Genomic DNA, 22275 nt, shown 5'->3' with positions numbered 1-22275 from the left:
GAGAGAGAGAGAGAGAGTGAGTGAGTGTGTGTGTATTCATTGAGTCTTGAGTTTCTCCAGTATGGCTATCACACACAGAGTCGTTCTGCCTGTACACCGGAGATCTCGTGAATGAATCGTGACTCAACAGAAGTGAATCATCTGATACAATGAGAATTTAACGAGAAACCAGAGACTGAGATGAGAGACTGATGTTGGAGGCTTTGAACGGGATCCGAGCGGCGGAAATTCGCTCCGGTGAGTCAAAACCGAACTTCTGCTCTTCACTTCAGTAAACCTTCATTAAACACACAACTACAAACCAAAACCTACAACTATACACGTTAATATACCGTTATAAATGATAATATAGCAGTATAAACTATAAAAACGTACTCGCATCTGCATGAAAGAAACTCTGAGCGGTGAATGAGGTGAACATTAATGTTTGACAACATGGCTGCTCGCTTTCATCTCTTCATTCCTCTAACTTAAAGACGTGAAGTCACTGTAATTGTTAATTACGACATAATATTCATATGTGGATTTTTGTGGGGTTTGTTTACATGTAGATTGAGCAAATCTGTTCCTGCGCATGAAACTGTTTCCGTTAAACGAAAACAACAAACGCGAAACATCCCGAAACTCTGTAACTTCTTACTCAACATCAGTTTCATATGAGAGATTTTGGCTCTTCATTTGTATTTGTGTGTTTATGAAAGATTTTTTTCAGTTGGTACGTGCATGTTGTGTTGTGTTTCCGTTGTCATTGTGTAGGAAGTCAGAAAGAGAAACTCAAACACGGCAATAAAAGTCACTGACAAAAATACCATGGTATTTGAAGTAGGCTACTTTGGATTGGTACAATGTTTTAGAAAAAAGAAAAGAAAAAACCTTCTGTTGTAGTACCACATTATAGTGACTGAATCAGATGGTAAAACCATAGTCCTTCATAGCATGGTACTGAAATTCACATACCATGGTATTTATTTACATGGTGCTATTCCAATGTGTTTCCAAAAATACCATGGTGCAATGTCCATAAAGAAACGATAGGCTACTTTGGTGCTTTTTAGTAAGTTATATATGTTATATACTCATTTAGTACCATAGTAGAATGCACTTTTTGTAAAAATGATGTTTTCTATTTGGTTCATCTGATGTTGAACTGGATTGGTTTATTAAACCATTTTGCTAATAAGCAAGTTTTTAACATTAAAGGCCCTTATTGAAAAGTACTCTGGTGTTACCATGGTACAGTGTTCATATTTTTAGGCTACTACCATTATGGCTGTGTTTGTAAGGGGCTGTAACTTTGTGCTGTAGAGAGATTATCTTAAGGCAGAGCGAGTCAATTCATTTAATGAAAGATTATGAGCACAGACAGTGTTTTTTTTTCTTTCTTTTTTTTTCTTAAATTGGACACAAGATAAAGTAAATAGAGCTGATACTGATGTGATAACTGTTAAGGATTATGTGGACAGAGGTTTGGTAGAGTTTGAGAGATCATGTTTGTGTGCGTGTTCATACCAGACCAGAGAGTCATCAAGTTGTCACCAAGGCAAAAATAACCATGAGAGTATCTTCATGCTAGGCTGTACTTTTGTAGGAGTGTGTGTATATAAACGAGTGTGTGTGTGTGTGTGCGCAAGCGAAAGGGGCCCCTGCTGCTCTTTGGTTTCTTAAAACAAAGTGTTTGAAATCCATTTATTCATGTGACCTGAGTAAAGACTCACACACACACACACACACACACACACACACACACAGAGGTTTGAGATCTGGAATCTATGGAATGTTTGTCCCCCTCATCGGATGTTCTGCCTACCTGCTCCACACACACACACACACACACACACACACACACACACACACACACACACACAGACAGGCATGTTCACATCCACAGTCAGTGGCATTCAGACAGACCGATGGCCTCCTCCAGAATTAGGATGTCAGAAAATAATCATATGAACCAGCAGACCCTAAAAGGTGTGTTCATAAATTGCTCGTGACATGAGATCTTGAACCTTTAACACACTTCTGAAACTGAAAGTACAGGACATGTTACTAGGTTGAGTTCTGAATCAGTGTAGGTTTAATCCAGATGCACCTCGTCAGAACTCAAGAATGTTGGCCTTGATTTAAACCAGTTTATTTTTTTATGATGATGCTGGTTTATACATTTGAATAATTTTTAGTTCATAAGTTTTTCTCCAGGGCAATATAAATCATATATATATATAAAAAAAAATTAAGAACATCTAAAGAGGCTGTATAATGCCTGTATAATTTTTTGAGTCTTGAAAAGACTTTAATGCTTGAATGTTCAAAAAACACATTCTTTTTCACATATTTGACATTGTTGCTCTTCCCAGTCTGTCAGTGACGCTCTGTGTAGTTCCTGTCTCGATGAAGCCCCTCCTTCCAAAAGCACAATGTGCTCTGATTGGTCGGCTGGACCAGTGTGTTGTGATTGGTCGGGCGCTTCCACCGTGTTTGGGAAATGTCCCGCCCCTTACCATAACCGAGTTTCCACACACTACTAACTAACTCAACCCCCTTTATGTAGCGGATGCCTTGGTCGGGAATCGGGATTGGGAATTATTTAAATGAGGAATATTGTGATGTGTTCATTCCCGGATGCAAACTCAGGACTACAGCTGAGGAGTTTCAGGGGATTTCAGAACCAGTGTGGAAACTTCGGGCTCTGTAACTTACTTTGAATACCTTTTTCATGCTCAAACAGCAACATTAAACACTAAAGGAAGTTAAAAATGTTTAAATAAAATCACAAAAACATTCATAACAGGTCCTCTTTAAGATATTTTTGCCATTGTGGGATTTATTTCATTATAATTAAGCACATTACCCTCATATATCCCATTATTGAAATGATTCCGGATGTTGTACATCTTGGAATATGTAAATATTTATAGAAATGCATATTTTATTGTCATGTGAATCGGGTGTGGGAGGTATATGTGCTTAATTCTCAAAAAGTCTTAATGCTCCTAAAAAAGTCTTGAATTTCCTTCAACATGCAACTTCTTGTTTCTATCTTTTGATTTCGAGGTGAAATAAGAGCCGGATGTGTTCTTGACAGGTTTCATTAGTTACCCGCTTCTTTTGTGTGTTTAACTTTTAACTTATTTGACTGTGTAAATGCAAATAGAGCTCATGCCAGTCCTGTGAAATGCAAACACACACACGCACACACAGAATCTCTCCTGTTCTCCATCGCTGCTTTTCTGAATGGATGTGACGTCTCAACCCCAGCAACTGAGTTTGATCTTATTTTGGTGCACAAAGACATTATTCTCCATCACAGTCTTTCTCTCATTCAGCTCAGACTGTGTAAAGTCTGAAAGGAAGATCAGGGCCGCTGTCCGCGGGAACCTTCAGAAGGCTTTTGTTGATCTCCCCAAAGGAGATATTCAATCATTTGCTCCACGTCACGTCAGAGAAACTGATATGAGCTGGCGCTGGAAGAAAAGAACACAAGCTCCCCCATTAACTCAAAGGAAATATCTTCAGATGATTAATAAAGACTAGGGCTGTGAAATGATTAATCGCGATTAATCGCATCCAAAATAAAAGTTTGTGTTCACATAATATATGTGTGTGTACTGTGCATAATTATTTTGTATATATAAATACACACACATGCATGTATATATTTAAGAATTTTTTTTATTTTATTTTTTATTAGCTTATTTACATAAAATATTTATATTTATATATAATACAAATTATATATACAGTATATTTAAGCAAATATTTCTTAAATATATACATGCATGTGTGTGTATTTATATATACAAAATAATTATGCACAGTACACACTCATATATTATGTGAACACAAACTTTTATTTTGGATGCGATTAATCACGATTAATCATTTCACAGCCCTAATAAAGACACTTATTAGATGCTAAATATACATGCAGCACTTAAGCACACGCGTGGTGTGTAAACAGGCAGATGGAGCTGTCAGTTGTGGTCGTCAAAGCAAATGTTACTGTGGTAAATGTTTCCATAACACAGTCGTACACCTCAGTTACTGTAGAGAGTTCAGTAACTCAGACGTCCTGTTATAAACTATCTGATAATGACTTGTTTAATTATTACCTCACACACAGTTAACTCTGACAGGTAGAAACCCCAAAGTCTTCACATGACAATGTCCAAGTTTCAGGCTGGTTGACGAACATTGGTCAGCGCTTATTAATCCAACGGTTTGGTGATCATTATATCTGTTTTTATTGCATTTGGGGCCGGTTTCACAAAGATAGACTTTGACTATGGCTTAGATATAGTAGATGGTCAGATTTCAGATAGACATCTAAATCAGACTGTTGCACAAAGCACTTAAGACTCTGACTATCTTAAGTAGGACTACACTGCAATGCATTCTGGGCAAAATAAGACACTTTTCAAAACAAAAAACATGGCGGATCGAGTAGGCGCATTCAACCGCTCAGTGCAGTGCACATTATACAGTCTTGATCCTTATTGCAAACAGTAAACATTTTATTGCATTTTGAAATATTTTATATATATATATATATATATATATATATATATATATATATATAATTATATATACTGTATATAATATAATTCTAATTAATTTAATAATAATACATAATTTATCAAATAAGAAATATATTTAAAAGAAATGTATCTAATATATAATGTATAATAAAATAAATGATATATATATATATATATATACATTTTTTTTTCTTTTTTTTTTCGATATGAATAAGGATAAATGTTCCTAAAATGAATAATTTTTGAAAAATTAAAAATGTTGGCTGCTTGTATGTTGAGCTGAGCTCTGGTAGCCGCTGTTTCATCATTGCTCACAGCAGTGAACCAATAATATCTGGCTGAAATATTAATATCTGCCAGTATTAGTCAGTGTGAGTATAGCAACAACATTCTGTTCTGCTTTAGTCTTCGAGAGGCCGTGGCGTCTGACATTATTGAGCGGCTGAACTCTGGGTTTGGCGGCAGGTATGAATGGAGGATCGAGAATGAACTGCATCAGCAGAGGCTAAAATCCGCCTGACCCCACACACACACACACACACAGACACTCCTCATATGGTGCCTTTACATCATAGTTTTCCACTTATGGTGTTTGAGTGAAAGGTCATGAGTTTGGGTGGCTGACAGGAATAGTAAACTCTCTTCCGCCCATCTGTGTGTGACTGCTCCTCTTTTCCACTTTGAGGAACCACTTTGTGGTTGTGGTTGTACAGAGACGGTGTGTTTGAGTTAATTGCGAAAAGTAGCAGCTGTTTATTACGAGCTGAAATGGATCAGTTTTGAGCTTCTGATGTGTAGCGTGTGTTTTGAATCAGTCTGTTATACATCAGCTGCCATTATGTGGATTTCTTCACCTCAACCCTTAATGTGCAGAACTATAATCTGTGTGTGTATTCGTGAATGGATTGTCAGTTTGGCCACTTTAGCAACACCAGGGTCATATGGGTTTGATTCCCACTGCATGTATGAACTGATAAAATGTACATCTCAAAGTTACTTTAGATAAAAGCATCTGCCAAATCCATAAATGTAAATCAGCAGATGAATATTAAAGCAGTGAATGTAAACACAGATCAAATCATATTTTACTGAAAACAAGGTATTTGCATCAGAAAGCATTAGATAGATAGACTATAGTGCAAGTATAATGAAATATTTGTGATTTGCTTGTGCAGTTTTTAATTTTGTCAGAATAAATGACTACTTAAGATTTATGTGTTTAAATCGCATGTAAATTTCCATCCATCTGGATTACACAGTTTTAACAAAGTTATAAATAAAAATTTAGTTTAATAACTCAATTTTTATTTGTCGGTCATGAAATCATGGCATAGTTTATTATTAAGGATTTGCATTTTATTTCATTTAAATCATATTTTATTGTTTTATGTATTCAACTTGCTAAGAATCAGCATAAATCTGTTGAATGTGAACATTTTATTCATTGAGTTAAAAAAAAAAATTAGTATTAAAATGTATTAGTACTATTACAGAAATCAGTCTCAATCACAGGAGCAGATTCATGTTTTTGGAAGACTGACGTGAGTGAACATTAGTGTGATGGTCAAAGAAACTGATCACAGACGCATGAAGATGAATGATCAGTGGTGATTAATGTGTGTATGACTGAAGTAGGGCTGCACAATATATCGAAATATTGCAAATGTATTTATCGCGATATGCATATCGCAACAGCTTGCAATGACTGTGGTCATGTCACTCACTGCTCTTGGCTGAATAACTTTTGTAGCTTTAATAAGAATCAGTATATATTTAGGCTAATTCATACTGTGAAAACTAAGCAGTTTTATTTTTACATTTGATTATTCAGTTTCTGTTGTTCAATAATCCTAATGTAGGATAAACTGAAACCCTAAACCCTGTGGTTTACACGGATGTTAAAATAACACTTCTTATGTTTCAGTAAAACACTGATGTTCACTTTCAGAAGTTGTAGGGATGTTTTCTTGTCACAAACACGTATGTAGGTTATATAATTTTAAATGTATTTTAAAGATAATTTGTTTATTTTACACACTTTAAGCATTATCATATCGCATATCGAACATCGCATTATTTAATGAGTTATCACATATCGCATTTTTCATCAATATCGTGCAGCCCTAGACTGATCATCTCACTTTCTTCCTGTTTTCAGGCCTCTTGATGCCCTCACCTGTCTGACCTGCTGCTGAGATCAGGTAACTAACATCAGGTGTTTCCTCTTACATGTCTCGTACTTCTGCATTTCATATTCTAGTTGCATTTCAGTGTTTTATGCCTAAACCTTTATGCTCTGCTCACCAAGGCTGCAATTAATTGATTAAAAATACAGAAAAAAAATGTAATATTCTGAAATATTATTACAATTTAAAATAATTGTTTTCTATTTTAATATCTCTTTAAATGCAGTTTAATTTTGTGATGTCAAAGCTGAATTTTCAGCATCATTACTCCAGTCTTCATTGTCACATGATCCTTCAGAAATCTTTCTAATATGATGATTTGCTGCTCAAAAAACATTTTTTTCAGGATTCTTTGATAAGAGAACAGCACTTATTGAAAAAAAGAATTATATATATATATATATATATATATATATATATTTATTTATTTATTTATTTATTTATTTATTTATTTATTTATATACACATTAAATTGATCAAAAGAGACACTAAAGACTTTTATAATTGTAAAAAAAAAAATAAAAAATTATATATATATATATATATATATATATATATATATTTATATATATAATTTTATTTTATTTTTTTACAATTATAAAAGTCTTTAGTGTCTCTTTTGATCAATTTAATGCATCCTTGCTGAAAATTTTCTACATTTAATTCCTTTTTAAAATTTTATACTGACCCCAAACTTTTGTACCGTTGGATATAAAATATGATGGTCTTTTATACCTTATTGCTTAATTAAAGATCATTGCGATTAAAACATTAAACCGTGAAAGGAAGTTTCAGTCCCACAGCTGAAGTCAGTGTGTTTGTGTGTTTTTGGAGCTGGTGTGTGTTAATGATTTTTAGCGTGTCTGTGTGATGAGTGTTAATGTGAGTTCAGGACACTGGAATGTTTTAGCAGTGAGGTGCTGCACGTCTGCATTCGACTGTTTGAGAAATAATTCCCACTCAAGTGTGTGTGTGGGTGCAGAAACACATAAAATAGTTCAAATTAAAGGATTTTAAGGCAATAAAGACAAAACGACAATGTCATTCGGTTGAAGAAGACGGTGAATTAATAAAATAATTAAATCTTACCAAGTGTTTTGGATGACAGTTATAGTTGAGTTTTGTTTTACTCAGCAGTTATCAGTGTTTGTGCCTCTGTGTCCCAGGGGATTATGGGTAAGTCTGACCGGAGACCAGAAAATCCCTGCAGGAATGTGTGTGTACACATGCTTCAGTGCTTTTCAGTCAGAGAGATTTGGTTCTGTTCTTTATTAAGATGCAACTGTTTGGGAACAAAGTCATTGTTGAGGGGTTTTGGATGTTTTGGGTGGTTGCTACTTTCTTGGTAAGAAATTTTAAGAACACTTCATAAAAGTTTCCTTCCCAGTTGTTAAAAGAATAGTTCACTTAAAAATGAAAATTATGTAAATTTCTGTAGAAATAAATTCATACAGGTTTGAAACAACTTGAGAGTAAGTAAATGATGACAGAATTTTCTTTTTTAAGTGAACTATTCCTTTAAGAGAAATGTTACATTTGCCAGAATTTCTCAGTTTTGATTTTTCGTCCCCATCCAGATCCCCCCCCTCTATAATGTAATTAAAATATAATCAATGAACTTAAAATATAATCAATGAAATATTAACCGGTATACTTGATGGGTGCCTAGGACAAAGACTGAATACAATAAACATCAGGAATTTGATGAAGGTTATGGGACCGAAATGTTGCCAAAACGTTACATTTTGATAAGTTTAGCAACTGAGCATAGTGTGCGCGATTTTCTTTTTCTAGTTTAATTTAAGTAATTAAAATATAGAATAAACGTTAAATTCATTCAAATGGTAAAATCAGATAAATATTTAAATATTTTCAATGAATTTCAGATTTACGTGCAATTGTGCACTTTTAAGTTTTTGTATAGCAAAGAATAATTATTATGAAATTGAACATTTTAGCAAAAACTCCAGTGCATGTACTTTTTCCAAAAAAGTTTTATATTTGGTTATAGTTTGGTGAGAATCAGATAATTAATTTGTAGATTTTTACACCATGATCTGAGATGTTAAATTATTAGGTAATTATGCCATCACCAAACCACTTTTATTTGAGGTAATTCAGAAATGTTTATTTATTTTAGTAACAACACAAGAAAAAAGAAAAGAAAATCATAACGTCATAACCATTTTGCACGATTACACGTGCAAAAATCCACTTAAAGTTTGATCAGGGCCATGATGTGACAGATATTTTAACGTGTGAATTTTTTTTTATTTCCGTTTATTCCCGTTTATATTTCATTTCTCTGTTTGTGTCTCTAGGATGATAGAGGAGGCGGGAAGGAAGGGGAATGTCATGGCCGATAGGAAGCAGCTCTTCACAGACATGAGTGAGTTCCTTCCACCACGTGACCTTTGACCCTATTGCAAGTGTTCGTACACTGGTGCATTTGAATATGAAGTGACTGATGTGTGACTTTGATTCTTCAGAGACACAGAATTATGACACCATCCGGCTGTCCACGTACCGCACCGCCTGCAAGCTCAGATTCATTCAGAAGAAATGCAACTGTGAGTGTTTCACTTTAAAACACTACTGACTAATAATCCAAAAGATGCATTTTCATTATTGTCTGCAAGTTAAAAAATAAGCTCAGCATGAACAAAAACTTTACTTGGTGTGAAAAGTATGAAACATGTAAGAAGATAAGCTAGAAATACACTACTGTTCAAAATCAGTAAGATTTTATTGTTTTTAAAGTAAATTAATACTTTTATTCAGAAATTAAGTTGAATTAAATTGCATTAAATTGAAAGAAAGTGCCAGTAAAGACATTTATTTAATGTAACAAGGGATTTTCATAAATATTCATCCAAAAATCCTGAATAAGATGTATCAAGGTTTCCATAAAAATATTGTGCAGCACAGCTGTTTTCAACATTAATAATTATCAGAAATGTTTCTTGAGCAGCAAATCACCATATTAGAATGATTTCTGAAGGATCATGTGACACTGAAGACTGGAGTAATGATGCTGAAAATTCAGCTTTGATCACAGGAATAAATTACATTTTAAAGTATATCTAAATAGAAAACATTTCTTTTAAAATAGTATTAATATTCCACAATATTACTGTTTTTTTATTGTATTTTTGAGCAAATAAATGCAGCCTTGGTGAGCAGCTTTCTTTCAAAAACATAAAAAAAACAAAAAACTTTTGAACAGTAGTGCATGTTAAAAATGACATGGTCGCAATTTCAAGTTTAAAAGTGAGTTTTTCATGCCACTTGTTTATTTTTTATTATATTTAGAGTAATCTGGACTGACATTTAGTGTTGTTTTTGGCGGCCTGTTTTAATTTTAGTTTTAGTCTAGTCTTTGTGTCAAGCTGTCGTTTTAGTTTTTATTAGTTTTAGTCACGTTCATACTCTTTTTAGTCTAGTCAAGTTTTAGTCGACGAAAACTGATGACATTTTAGTCTAGTTTTAGTCAATGAAAATTGTATTTTAGTCTCTTTTTAGTAATGCAATTCTATTTAACCCAGTCAATATAGAATTTCAAACAAGGTTATCTTATTATATTTAGTATATTTAGGGCTGTGACGGTGGCAGTTTTTTTACCACCGCGGTAATGGACCAATTACCGGCGGTGGTTGAGGGGTTATTTAAAAAAATAAAAACTCGTTTTATATTTCCACACAAAGACGCGTGATAGCCTACCACTCTGCGCTTTGAGAGGGATGTGGGACACGAGCAGGAAAGAGACCATCGAGCTCTTTATGATATCTTCGTGTTTTCTACTTGATGTAAATTGGTCTGAAGAGCAAATTTTATCCTCCACAAGGGCGAAATATTTAGGCTATGTTTGAGATTGCGCTGCCAGAGAAAGTGAAACTAAAAATCACCCACGCGTGTGAAACGCGCTTTACAACTAAACTTGACGCGCCCTATGTCTAATATAACAAGCACAAACTGTTAAAAAGAATTTGACATGCAAGTACAAATGTAGGCTATCTGTCCTACAGCGTTTTTCTACTTTACCACAGTAAAGAATACGAATATAATGGGCCTAATTAAAAGCGAACCAATGAAGAAACGTTTATAATCCCTTTAGAAAATGGGTGAGACGTGAGTGAAGATTTGGGAAAAGAAACAAGAGATTCCATGCAGGGATGAGTCACGATTTTTGGATATTCGATTAGTTTATTTAATTATAGAATATCGAATAGGTTGTGCGATTATTCTCTAAAATAAAATCTCCATGTTCTGGTGCTGATGCGGTGACGCGTTCATGTAACCAGAGACGCTGCCAATAACGCACATAACAGCTGTCACAAAGAACCGGCAAAAGTAATGATTATGAATGTGTCAAATATATCAATGAGACATTTTAATAGAATAACTAATGGAATAATATTGTTAAATTCGCTGATAATCAGCGCTTTCCTGTAGCTCAGTGGTAAGAGCATTGCGTTAACAACGCAAGGTTGTGGGTTCAATCCCAGGGGATTGCACATACCTATGTATAAATGTATAGGATAATGCAATGTAAGTCGCTTTGGATAAAAGCGTCTGCCAAATGCATAAATGTAATGTAAATGTAATGATAATCGGGTGACCAGATCGCAAACCAGAATTTAAAGCCGACAAAGCTATGGGTTCACGCACAACTCTCTCATTCGTCGTGACGTTATAACATTTCGTCTCGTCTCGTTTTGGTCAACGAAAATGAAGAGACATTTTAGCATAGTTTTTATTTTGTAAACCACATTTAGTCTCGTTTTTATTCGTCAACGATAATGCATTATACATGTATTTTAGTCATCGTCACATGACCAGCATTTACGTCTCGTCTCGTCTCGTTTTCGTCAGGTGATAACGGTTCGTTGACGACAATATTTCGTCATAATTTTCGTTGACGAAAGCAACACTACTGACATTGTAAGGTTTTTTCCTGACATAATTTCATGTATTTTCTCTCTCAGTGCATCTGGTGGACGTGTGGAACATGATCGAGGCGTTCCGTGATAACGGTCTGAACACGCTGGACGTCTGTATTGAGATCAGTGTGGCTCGGCTGGAGACCATCATCACCTGCATCTACCAGCAGCTGAACAAACGACTGCCCACCACACACCAGATCAACGTCCAGCACAACACCAGCCTGCTGCTCAACTTCATAGTGGCGGCACACAACAGGTGAGTGTGTGTGTGTGTGTGTAGGCGCGTTTCCATTACAGATTTGTGCAAAACTTTTGCGATTTTTTTCTTTTTTCTTTTTTTTTTCTTTTTTTTTCTTTTTTTTTCTTTTTTTTTCTAAATGTCGACAAAAAACGATTGCGAAATGACGGCGTTTCCATTAACCGATGTTATGCGACTAAAACTTCATTTTTTCCTCTCGCAATAAGTAAATTCATTCCAAAAATCATAGCAACGGACGTTGGTAGGTTTATGTACTATACCCACTGGCCATTATTATTAATCGAAGGAGATGTATGTGTGTTTTCCAATCATTAATGGCAAGGAAAGACCCTTATTATTCTTGTGAGCGGCACATATGAGGTGTTTCTGGGTGTTTCTCACTCATTTCTGCTTCAAGGTCTTGATAGTGGCATTTCTTTGAGGTTTAGAATCCAGTATTCCTGTAATTCTTCTGTCTTTTATGAATTTAATAAAGAACTCTGTCTCGTATTCTGTCCAAACATATCACGTCATCTACGTCAGGTGACCTGTAAATGCGCAAAAACTGTTTCCATTGCAGTTGCCTGAAAAACCTCCTCATGCGAGCTCAACAACTTTTTTGCGATAAATGGCAGTTTTTGCAAAATTGACGTGTTTCCATTGGGCATATTTTCAATTCGCAATTTCAATTTGCGCAATTTGAAGGGTAATGGAAGCACGGCTAGTGTGTGTTGTATTTGTGGAAGTTTTTTTGACGGTGTAACTGTTTGTTTTGCAGTGATGCTCAGGGAAGGCTAACAGTGTTTTCCGTCAAAGTGATGCTCTCGGTGCTGTGTGGAGGGAAACTGGTTGATAAACTTCGCTGTAAGTTCATGCATCAATAGCCATGTCCCTCTACCTATTTCTATGCAAATTTTGGGATATTGCATAAAAGAACCCTGGATGGAAAAGCCAAGATGTGAATAAATTCTAAAAATGTGCATACAAATACTCAAGTTAAGGTGGGTATTTGTTTTTTTATCAGATAAGAAGACGTGCATAAACTACGAAGGAAACACATTTACTGAATAAATCCCTTGATGCGCAACAAAAATCGCACATAACTTTGCTTCAACAGAGGATGTGATTGGATAACTGGACTAACGAGATGAGCCATTCAATCGCACAGCATCTCAGATGTTGGTTTGATCATTCTGAAATGCCTGAGCTAAAGTCTGTCATCAAAACGGTTGGGTGTAATGTAGGGCTGCCTCATAATAGTCGACTAGACGTTAGTTGAGAAAGAGGCTTGGTTGAGTTAAAGCTCCACAGGAATTGGGAAAGTTGTGCAGTGACAGATCCATGCAGGTTAAGTGTGGTAACATTACGAGAGGATAAGGAATGACCACTAAAAGCTGATGTGTGACCTCAAACATTACTTATTTAAAACATGCAAGTAGAAGCCTAAAAATAGCCACTTTACATGGCCGCTCGCACTAACATTAACCTAGATAAATGTGCGCTAATTTTAGGTGCATATTTGCTGCAGAACCACACTTACTGCACGACATGTTGAACTTCACTTCCACGTCTATGCCACTGGAGTGCATCTTCTCAAGACCAGGAGCTCACTTCTTCCCAACAACATGGACAAACTCATGTTCCTTCCTCATAATATGTAAAGTCTGAGATTGGAGGAGAAAAAAGCTGACCAATCAGCTAATTGCTTAAATAAATGACTAATGGTCGACTCGGGAAATCTTTAGTCAGGGGCAGCCCTAGTATAATGACCTCTGAAACGCGAGAGCATTAATTTATTTAAGCAAAAAAAATCATGGATTTATTGAACTTAAAAAAAAACTTTTTAATAGTGGATTTTCTTGATGTACTGTAAAAAATGTGTTATGTAAATAAAAAAACGTATATACACTAATGTTCAAAAGTTTGGGGTCAGTATGATTTTGATTTTAAAGAAATTAATCATTGTAATTATTCAGGATGCATTAAATTGAACAAAAGTGACAGTAAAGACTTTTATAATGTAACAAAAGCTGACTAATCAGCTAATTGCTTAAACGACTAATGGTCGACTTGTGAAATCTTTAGTCATGGGCAGCCCTAGTATAATGACCTCCCAGATCCATTTTCACATGTTTGCGTTTTCCATCCGAACGCAAGATAACATGACAGCGAAGGTTTTCTTTCGCTCTGAGACGAAAGGCATTTTACAATGTAGGAAAAATTATCCACAGTGGATTCCCCGAATGCAGCAACTTTCATTTTTATCACATATTATTTTTCGCCAATTTTCCAGGAAGTGAACACATGGGATTGAAATGATGCTTTTTATTTGCAAATGTTTTATGCAATATTTTAATTTTGCGCGCAAGTTAAATTAGAAACTGTGGATGGAAATATAGTTTTGGATAATAGTGGCTTAGCTGTGAGATTTCAGCAGTGCTGCCAACTAGTGGACAGAGATATGCATGACAATACTCATGAACGTCCTGTGACTGAAATAACGAGTGTGTTTGTGTGTGTTAGATATTTTCTCTCAGATATCAGATTCTCATGGTGCGTTGGTGATGCCCAAGTTCGACCACTTCCTCCAGGAGGCGCTGAAGCTGCCCAATGCCGTGTACGAGGGGCCATCTTTCGGCTACAAGGATCACTTCGCCAGATCCTGTTTTCCTCAACAAGTAACAATTTTACACACGTTTCTAATTTTTCTTTTTTTCTTGTTAGCGTTGTTTCCAAAGCATCAGTATTATTGCTGATAGTTAGAGTTAGTGCATGACTTGCCGTGCATTGTTTTTGCTGCAGGCATGAATAATACTTGTTTTAGCGTGGTGTGGGGTTCTTGATTATGGCATAAATTATAATCAAAATTATTTTGGTCAATATTGAGATCATGATTATGTAATATGATTGCCAACTGATGCTGGAAACATCATGGATTTATTGAACTTAAAAAATATATTTTTAACAGTGGATTTTCTTGATGTACTGTAAAAAATGTGTTATGTAAATTAAAAACATATATACATATAAACATAAAAACATATATACACTAATGTTCAAAAGTAATAATTTTAATTATTCAGGATGTATTAAATTGAACAAAAGTGACAGTAAAGACTTTTATAATGAAACAAAACATTTCTATTTCAAATAAGGTTGTTTCTTTTTAACTTTATATTATCAGAGAATTCTGAAAAATGTTTTATGGTTTCCACAATAATATGACGCAGCAAAACTGTTTTCAATATTGATTTAAAAAAAAAATCAGCATATTAGAATGATTTCTGAAGGATCATGTGACACTGAAGACTGGAGTAATGATGCTGAAAATTCAGCTTTTGATCACAGGAATAAATTACATAGATATTCAAATAGAAAACTATTATTTTAAATTGTAATAATATTTCAGAATATTAATGTTTTTTTCTGTATTTTTTGATCAAATAAATGCAGTCTTGGTGAGCAGTAGAGACTTTCAAAAGTATAAAAAAATCTTACAGACCCCAAACTTTTGAAGGTAGGGTGTATACATATAAATAAATAATATAATAATGAATTAAAGTAAATTAGATCAAAATAAATACAGTCAGCTAAACATTTTTTCAGTGTATAAAACAAGACAAGACAAAGTAAGAGCGTCATTGTAAAACAGAATGCGACTTGTTTTATCTCGCTGTCATAATATTATTTAAAAAAATTCCATCAACGGTTATATAGTAAATAAATGCCCAGCCATAACCTATTGTACAATAAAACAGGTGAAATTTTTTAAATTGACAGATGAATCAAAGCCATATCTAGAGACATGTGAGTGAACTCTTTTGACTTGTGTTGGTTAGCAGCCATATAGCAACACACACAGCAGCTTTTGCACAGGACAGTCAGAAAACGCAAAAATGTGTAAATGTTGGCAAGTTCTGTGATGGGGATATTTAGTGTGTGTGTGTGTGTGTTTAACAGAAGAAGGTGATGCTGAACATGTTTCTGGACACTCTGATGTCAGATCCTCTTCCTCAGTGTCTCTTTTGGCTTCCTCTGTTGCATCGGCTGGCAAACGTGGAGAATGGTAACACTCGCTTGGAATATTATATGCTAATTTATTCATATTACTCAAGCTTATTTATACTGCCGTGACAAAGATAGAATTTTGCCTTATCACTAACGTCACGAACATTCATTTTGTAGTTTAATATTCATATGTTCCTGCACATTGAATCTCTCTCTCTTTTTCTCAGTCTGTCATCCGGTGGCATGTTCTTTCTGTCGGTCGGAGAGCATGATGGGATTCCGTTATCGCTGTCAACAGTGTTTCAACTATCAGCTGTGTCAGAACTGTTTCTGGCGAGGTCATGCGAGTGGAAACCACAACAACCAGCACGAGATGAAGGAGCATTCGTCCTGGGTGAGGATCAGCCGCATCTGTCATGTCTTGTTCCTTAACTTTTTAATAATGTTATATTTTTTCTACTTATAATGCTACTCAAGGTTACTCAGGATCATAATTTAGTTTGTCCCTTTCCATGGGGAACCTTGAAATATCAAGAAATTATCCACCTTTTTCATACACCCCATTATACTTTGCGCAAATTAGGGGTGTTACTTCCGTTAAACTGTGAAGAATCATGTGAACGGCTCGCTCTGTAAACGCAATAAGCATTTTCAAAAACTGTGTACAATGAGATGAAATTATTCTACACACCCTTCAACCATTGAACATCAAAAGGACATTCAAAAGTGTTAAAGCATTAACAAATCTTACAACTGATCATAAATTACCCCTATTTACACAGCAATATTGTTAAATATCACTGTGATAATGTATGTAACATACATTCGTTGTCTTAATCAAAAACGTTAATTAACTGGAACATTAAGTGGTAATATTTCAAAGTGATTTCCGTCATTTGATTGCCAATAAATATTGTATTTACCTGCTTAATGAAGTAAACACTAATAATACGGTTTAGAAGTGAAAAGGAGAGACCATTACATTTTAAAGCATTCATGTGAAAACAAACCTGGACAGAGATATGAGGATTTGGGGAGATAAATGAGATTTTTAGTGCATTCCAGTGATTATTCATGGATTATATCGTGAATTAAATCCACAAATGCGCAGTATATGTTTTCTTTTTTCATACTGGTACAGCAGAATACAAAGGAAAAAATAAAATAGTCAGGATGAAAAGAATGCAACGACTGAAAAGAGCGACAGATATTCTTGTTATACCACATTAAAATACCAAGCGTTATGTTATTCTCCTGGTGTCTGAAAATAGAGCATGAAGGGAATTTTACAGCTCATTCAGTCAAACTGACGGATAAGGATTATTTGTTGCACAACCTTATGATTTGAAATATTTGTTTCAGTCTTTTTGAGTGGAACTTCCCCCGACCGGAAGTGCCTCCCATAGATTTATAAAGCCGTTGGCTCCTGAGGAAAAAGGTGGATAAATTGTGTTTTTTTTCCGCTCTGATACATTTCTATAGCAAATATACATTTCTACACTATCATTCAGAAGTTTGGGGATGGTATGATTTTTAAACAAAGTCTCTTCTGCTCACCAAGGCTGCATTTATTTGATAAAAAATACAGTAAAAACTGTAATATTGTGAGATATTATTACAGTTTAAAATATCAGTTTTCTATCTGAATATATTTATTTATTTATTCCTGTGATGTCAAACCTGAATTTTCAGCATAAATTTGTTTGTGGAAAGTTTGTGTTTTTTTTTTTTTTTTTTTTTTTTTTTTCAGGATTCTTTGATGAATAGAAAGTTAGATGGAATAGAAAGTTAATAGAAATTTATTTGAAATCGAAATATTTTGTAACGTATTAAATGTCTTTACTGTTTGTATCAGTTTAATGCATCATTGCTGAATATAAGGTTTTAAAAAATGTTTTTATCTAACCCTAAACCTTTGAACGGTAGTGTATATATGTGTGTTACACCTGTTACTTAATTAAATTATGACTCTCTTGATGTTTTAATGACTTTTTCCATTGTCCAGGCTTCCCACAGGCATGGAAATTCATGGAAATGTCTATATTAAATGCACAGTTTTTAATATGCAAATGCGTAATATGCAAATGCGTAATAAGTTTTGGTCTCTTATTATTTGTGTGTGTTTGTTCCAGAAATCTCCAGCTAAGAAGTTGGGCCGTGCCATCAGTAAATCTTTCGGCTGTGTGCCGAGTAGAGAGCCGTCCCACCCCGTCTACCCAGAATACCCTGAGAAACCCCTCGACCTGTCCAATATAGTGTAAGACAATCACACACACACACACACACAAAATCCTCTGTCTGGGGCCATTTTGGAAGTGTTGGGAATGTTTCTATTGGTTCCTGACATCACATGATCACATTGTCTCTGTGGACACACTGATGAGAGTCGGACACGATCTGTCGACAGAGCATAGAGCGAGACAGAGAAGGAGTTTGCTTTTATTATCTGCTTACAGGCGTGAGGTCAGTTATAATTCTGTCTTCATTCAGGCGTCTTTTGTCTTTCTCTCAATCCACCTGTTTTTCCTCAGGATCTCGCTCTGTTTCTCTCTCTGTTCTGTCTGTGTTGTTTCAGGCTCTTATTTTTGCATGACTAACCAGTGTATGTGTGTGTCTTTGGGTCAGTTGAACACTGTAATGTTTGATTTATTCTGAATGCATGCGTTTGAGTGTGTGTGAGAGAGAAAAAGTGTGAATTGTTTTCAAGTTGACAAATATCATGTCCATGAACCTTTAGTTTTAATTTTAGGTTAAAATGTATAATGGAAATTAACTGTAGGTGTTTTCATTCATGTTTCTCTCAAATTGCATTTTTTGTCACTTTTTAGATGTTTTGTAGTTCACTACAGTGTGATAAATTAGTTTTAAAAGAACAAATATTCTCTGTCTCTCAATGAATGTAAAACTATGAAAGTTGCAAGAATGATTACAAAAAGTTGTTAAAATTGTTTTAGATATAATCTAACATTATAAAATAATAGGGAGTATTATATTTAATATCTAAAAGAAATGTATATCCAGATATTATCTATTATTTTATTATGTATAGATACCCATATATATATATATTTTCTCTCAAGTCCTCCCCGTCCAATGGGAAACATGAATGAACCACCTTCTACAGGCCACACCCCCAGTAAAAGGTAAGCACACCTGCTCTTCACCTTTGAACTTTCAGATGAAACTGAAAAGAGACAGTTAAAGAACTGTTATGAACTGTTTTTATCATTCAACTTTATAATTTTTATAATTTCTACACCTTTTTGTGAGGGTTTTGTTTAGAGGTAGTCATAGAAAATATCATTAACCTGATATAAAATCAATGGAAGTCTATGCGATGTCCTCACTAATATAGTGAAACAAACGTGTGTGTGTGTGTGTGTGTAGACTGCCGACTCTGGCTGCAGCTCAGCGAATGAACGAGGAACATGCACTGATCGCAGCATATGTGAACAAACTACAGAGCAGCCCACGGTGAGTGTGTGTGTGTGTGTGTGTGTGTGTGTGTGTGTGTGTGTGTGTGTGTGTGTGTGTGTGTGTGTGTGTATAAGCTGAGGTTATTTAAGGTCTTGTAATAACATTTTCTTTGTGTGTGTAGTGCATTAGACAGTCCAAGCCGAACGGATGAAGAGCACAAACTCATTGCGCGTTATGCATCTCGTCTGTCAACGGACCCTGGACACACAGCAGTGAGTTACACACACTTTTACACACCTTTTTTTAATCTTTTTTTTTTTTTTATTATGCTCACTACAGACATACTTAATATCCAGCAATATTACTGATTTAATTGAACTGAATTGAGCTGAATAGTGACAATATTGTCTTCCGCTTTATAGCTGAATAATTTTTTTTCTTTCAAAACTGAAGTAGTTTGCAACATCAACACTGTTGTTGAACTGAACTGAATCAACATTGAGCTGAAAAAATTAACTTTCTTCATTAGTGCTGCTTATAGCTGTATTAAAGATATTTCAGAATGTTTTCACAGTTATTGTTACTTTTCTGTTCATTATTGTAAATCTGCTTTGAAACTATTTCTATAGTATATAAAACGCTATAAAATAAATGTCTTGACTTGACATACTAGATGCTTTCTTGCCTTAAGTATGCACCCAAATAAAGGTTGAGTCATATTTAGCTCACTTTTGGGGACAGTTTTGTCTCCAAACTATAGCTAAGCAGGTGCACACAGTAAAACAGTCATATGACTTTATTCCTGCTGCTCTTGTGAATCACAGAGACCTTCAGACTTCAGCTATGACACCAACAAACAGCAGAGAGAACTCATCATGCAACTGGAGAACAAGAACAGGTGCATGCAACGTCATATGGAGATGTTTTCTTATCGAGTTAAATCCAGTGGTTTGGGATTTCAATCTGAGTGAGTGTGTAAATGATAATACTGTGTGTGTGTGTATGTGTGATTTCAGGGAGATTTTGCAGGAGATCCAGCGTTTGCGAGCGGAGCACGAACAGGCATGTCAGCCGACTCCAGAGAGAGTCCAACAGAACCCGACACTGCTGGCCGAACTCAGACAGCTAAGGTGACAGTCTATGCGAAATTGCAAGATATGTAAAAAAATATATATATATTATTTTTACTATTTTGTCTGTAATGATCACAACAGCTTACAGAACCAAAATATACATTTATAAATAGTGTATGGTAACACTTGTTAACATTAGATAAATACATTGGTTAACTCCAACTAACAATGAATAATAGGGGTAATGCACTGACACGTGATCAAAACCAAAGCATTTTATTAAGGGCGTGTTCACACTTGTCAGGTTTGGTTCGATTAAAACTGACTCGGATGCGATTGCTCTGTTAGTGCGGTTTATTTCGATAAGTGTGAATGCTGCCATCCGAAACCTGGTGCACCAAACAAGCGGACCGAGACCCATCAGTTTTTAAGGGTGACCGCTTTCTAATGAACTCTGGTGCGGTTCACCTGAAATATGAATGCATTGTGGACCAAATACATCTAAACGAACCAAAAACAGGACATGATGTCACAAGATGTGACCCAAAAAGGGTTAGGGTACTATACCAGTGGCCGGTTGCATAAACTGCTTAGACTAGTCTTAAAAGTTAGTCATCTCATTTTTTTTCTTTAAGAGTTCTGAGTTACATAAAAAGGTAGATCGGTCTAATTTTAATCAGAGTTTAATCAAGTTTATGCAACTGGCCCCTGGTTCCTCTCATCATAGTCATGATGTTGCCCATTATAGTTCAGTACAGGCCTCAGAAACGCCTCTCCTTGCATCAGATCTTCGTTTGTGTGCAACAGAGGAATTCCTGCTGCTGTTTTGATTTGTTTACACATATTATAAGCTCTTCATGAGTTCTCAGCTGGTCAAATAACATCATGTGTACGCACATACACAGAGTGCATTTAGCCCAGCACTGTCACAGTGATTTTGCATATTAAGATGTGTTCCTAGATCAACAACCTTTGTTGATCCTGGATCAAGATTCCTGTCCCTAAACCTACTACCCATAGCTTATCCATAAAATCAGTGGGAAAAGATAGGTGAATAAGAATGGTGTAGAAGCACCTAACCCTAAACTTGATAATAACTTTAAACCTATCCCTCTAATCTGATTGGTTGATTGGAATGCTGTTCAAGGATCAACAAGAATGTTGATCCAAGAACATGTTATACTTGGTGAAATCACGTTCTCCGCCCAGCACACATCATTGTTTTGGATGTTCGGTAAGTTCTGTTGCAAAATGTACATCATAAACACTATTTTTTGTTTTGGTTCAAAGACTGTGAACGCTAAGAGAACTAGGACTATGTGTGTTTTCACACTTGTAGTTTGGTTCTCTTGGTTTGTTTGGTCTGGACCAAACAATAAAGAGTCCTGGTCCGCTTAGCGTTCACATTGGCATTTTAACACGGAACCTAAAGATACAGAACCTTAAGGCATAAGGATATGTTCACAACCTGATTGTTCAGCTTTTATGGCGTATATATCGCAACAGAACTTACCGAACATCCAAAAAAATGCTGTGTTCTGAATCTGGGCTATATGCGCTCGTTGTGTGTGCGTAGCTACATATTGATGGTATTTTGACCTGCTGAGAACTCGTGTAGAGCTTATAAAATTTGTGTTAAAGGAGTCAAAACAGGTTCTGATGCCTGTACTGAACTGTGATGGGCAACATCACGACTATGACGAGTAAAAACAGGCATGCTTGAGGATTCTGTCCTTTTTAGGGTCACATCTTGTGACATGTCTTTGGTCCATGTTGTGTTCATATTTCAGTCGAACCGCACCAGAGTTCGTTTGGAAGCGGATCGAGTCCCTTCTTCTCAGCGTCTCGGTCCGCTTGTTTGGTGCACCAGTG

At 35.4% G+C, this 22275-nt stretch overlaps 1 protein-coding gene across 4 annotated transcripts in view; it reads left to right on the top strand.

Annotated features, from left to right (window-relative positions):
- dtnba (dystrobrevin, beta a) overlaps positions 1–22275 on the top strand; it is a 29427-nt gene continuing 7152 nt past the window's right edge. For 2 of the 4 annotated variants that reach the window (XM_084090431.1, XM_084090432.1), the window contains exons 1-15: positions 1–237; positions 6697–6739; positions 9046–9113; positions 9214–9294; positions 11710–11923; positions 12684–12769; positions 14429–14583; positions 15866–15971; positions 16141–16307; positions 18046–18170; positions 18994–19056; positions 19301–19387; positions 19512–19602; positions 20155–20228; positions 20347–20460. In XM_084090431.1, the coding sequence (XP_083946557.1) occupies positions 9047–9113; positions 9214–9294; positions 11710–11923; positions 12684–12769; positions 14429–14583; positions 15866–15971; positions 16141–16307; positions 18046–18170; positions 18994–19056; positions 19301–19387; positions 19512–19602; positions 20155–20228; positions 20347–20460 (1430 nt within the window). In that variant the 5' untranslated portion in view covers positions 1–237; positions 6697–6739; position 9046. The remainder of the gene's footprint in view (positions 238–6696; positions 6740–9045; positions 9114–9213; positions 9295–11709; positions 11924–12683; positions 12770–14428; positions 14584–15865; positions 15972–16140; positions 16308–18045; positions 18171–18993; positions 19057–19300; positions 19388–19511; positions 19603–20154; positions 20229–20346; positions 20461–22275) is intronic. The other 2 variants (XM_084090429.1, XM_084090430.1) reach the window with 2 other exon arrangements.

Source organism: Abramis brama (assembly GCF_963993115.1).
Source record: "Abramis brama genome assembly, chromosome: 18".
Classification (NCBI taxonomy): domain Eukaryota; kingdom Metazoa; phylum Chordata; class Actinopteri; order Cypriniformes; family Leuciscidae; genus Abramis; species Abramis brama.
The sequence above is the reverse complement of the archived record's forward strand: the minus strand, read 5'-3'. Positions and strand labels throughout refer to the sequence as shown.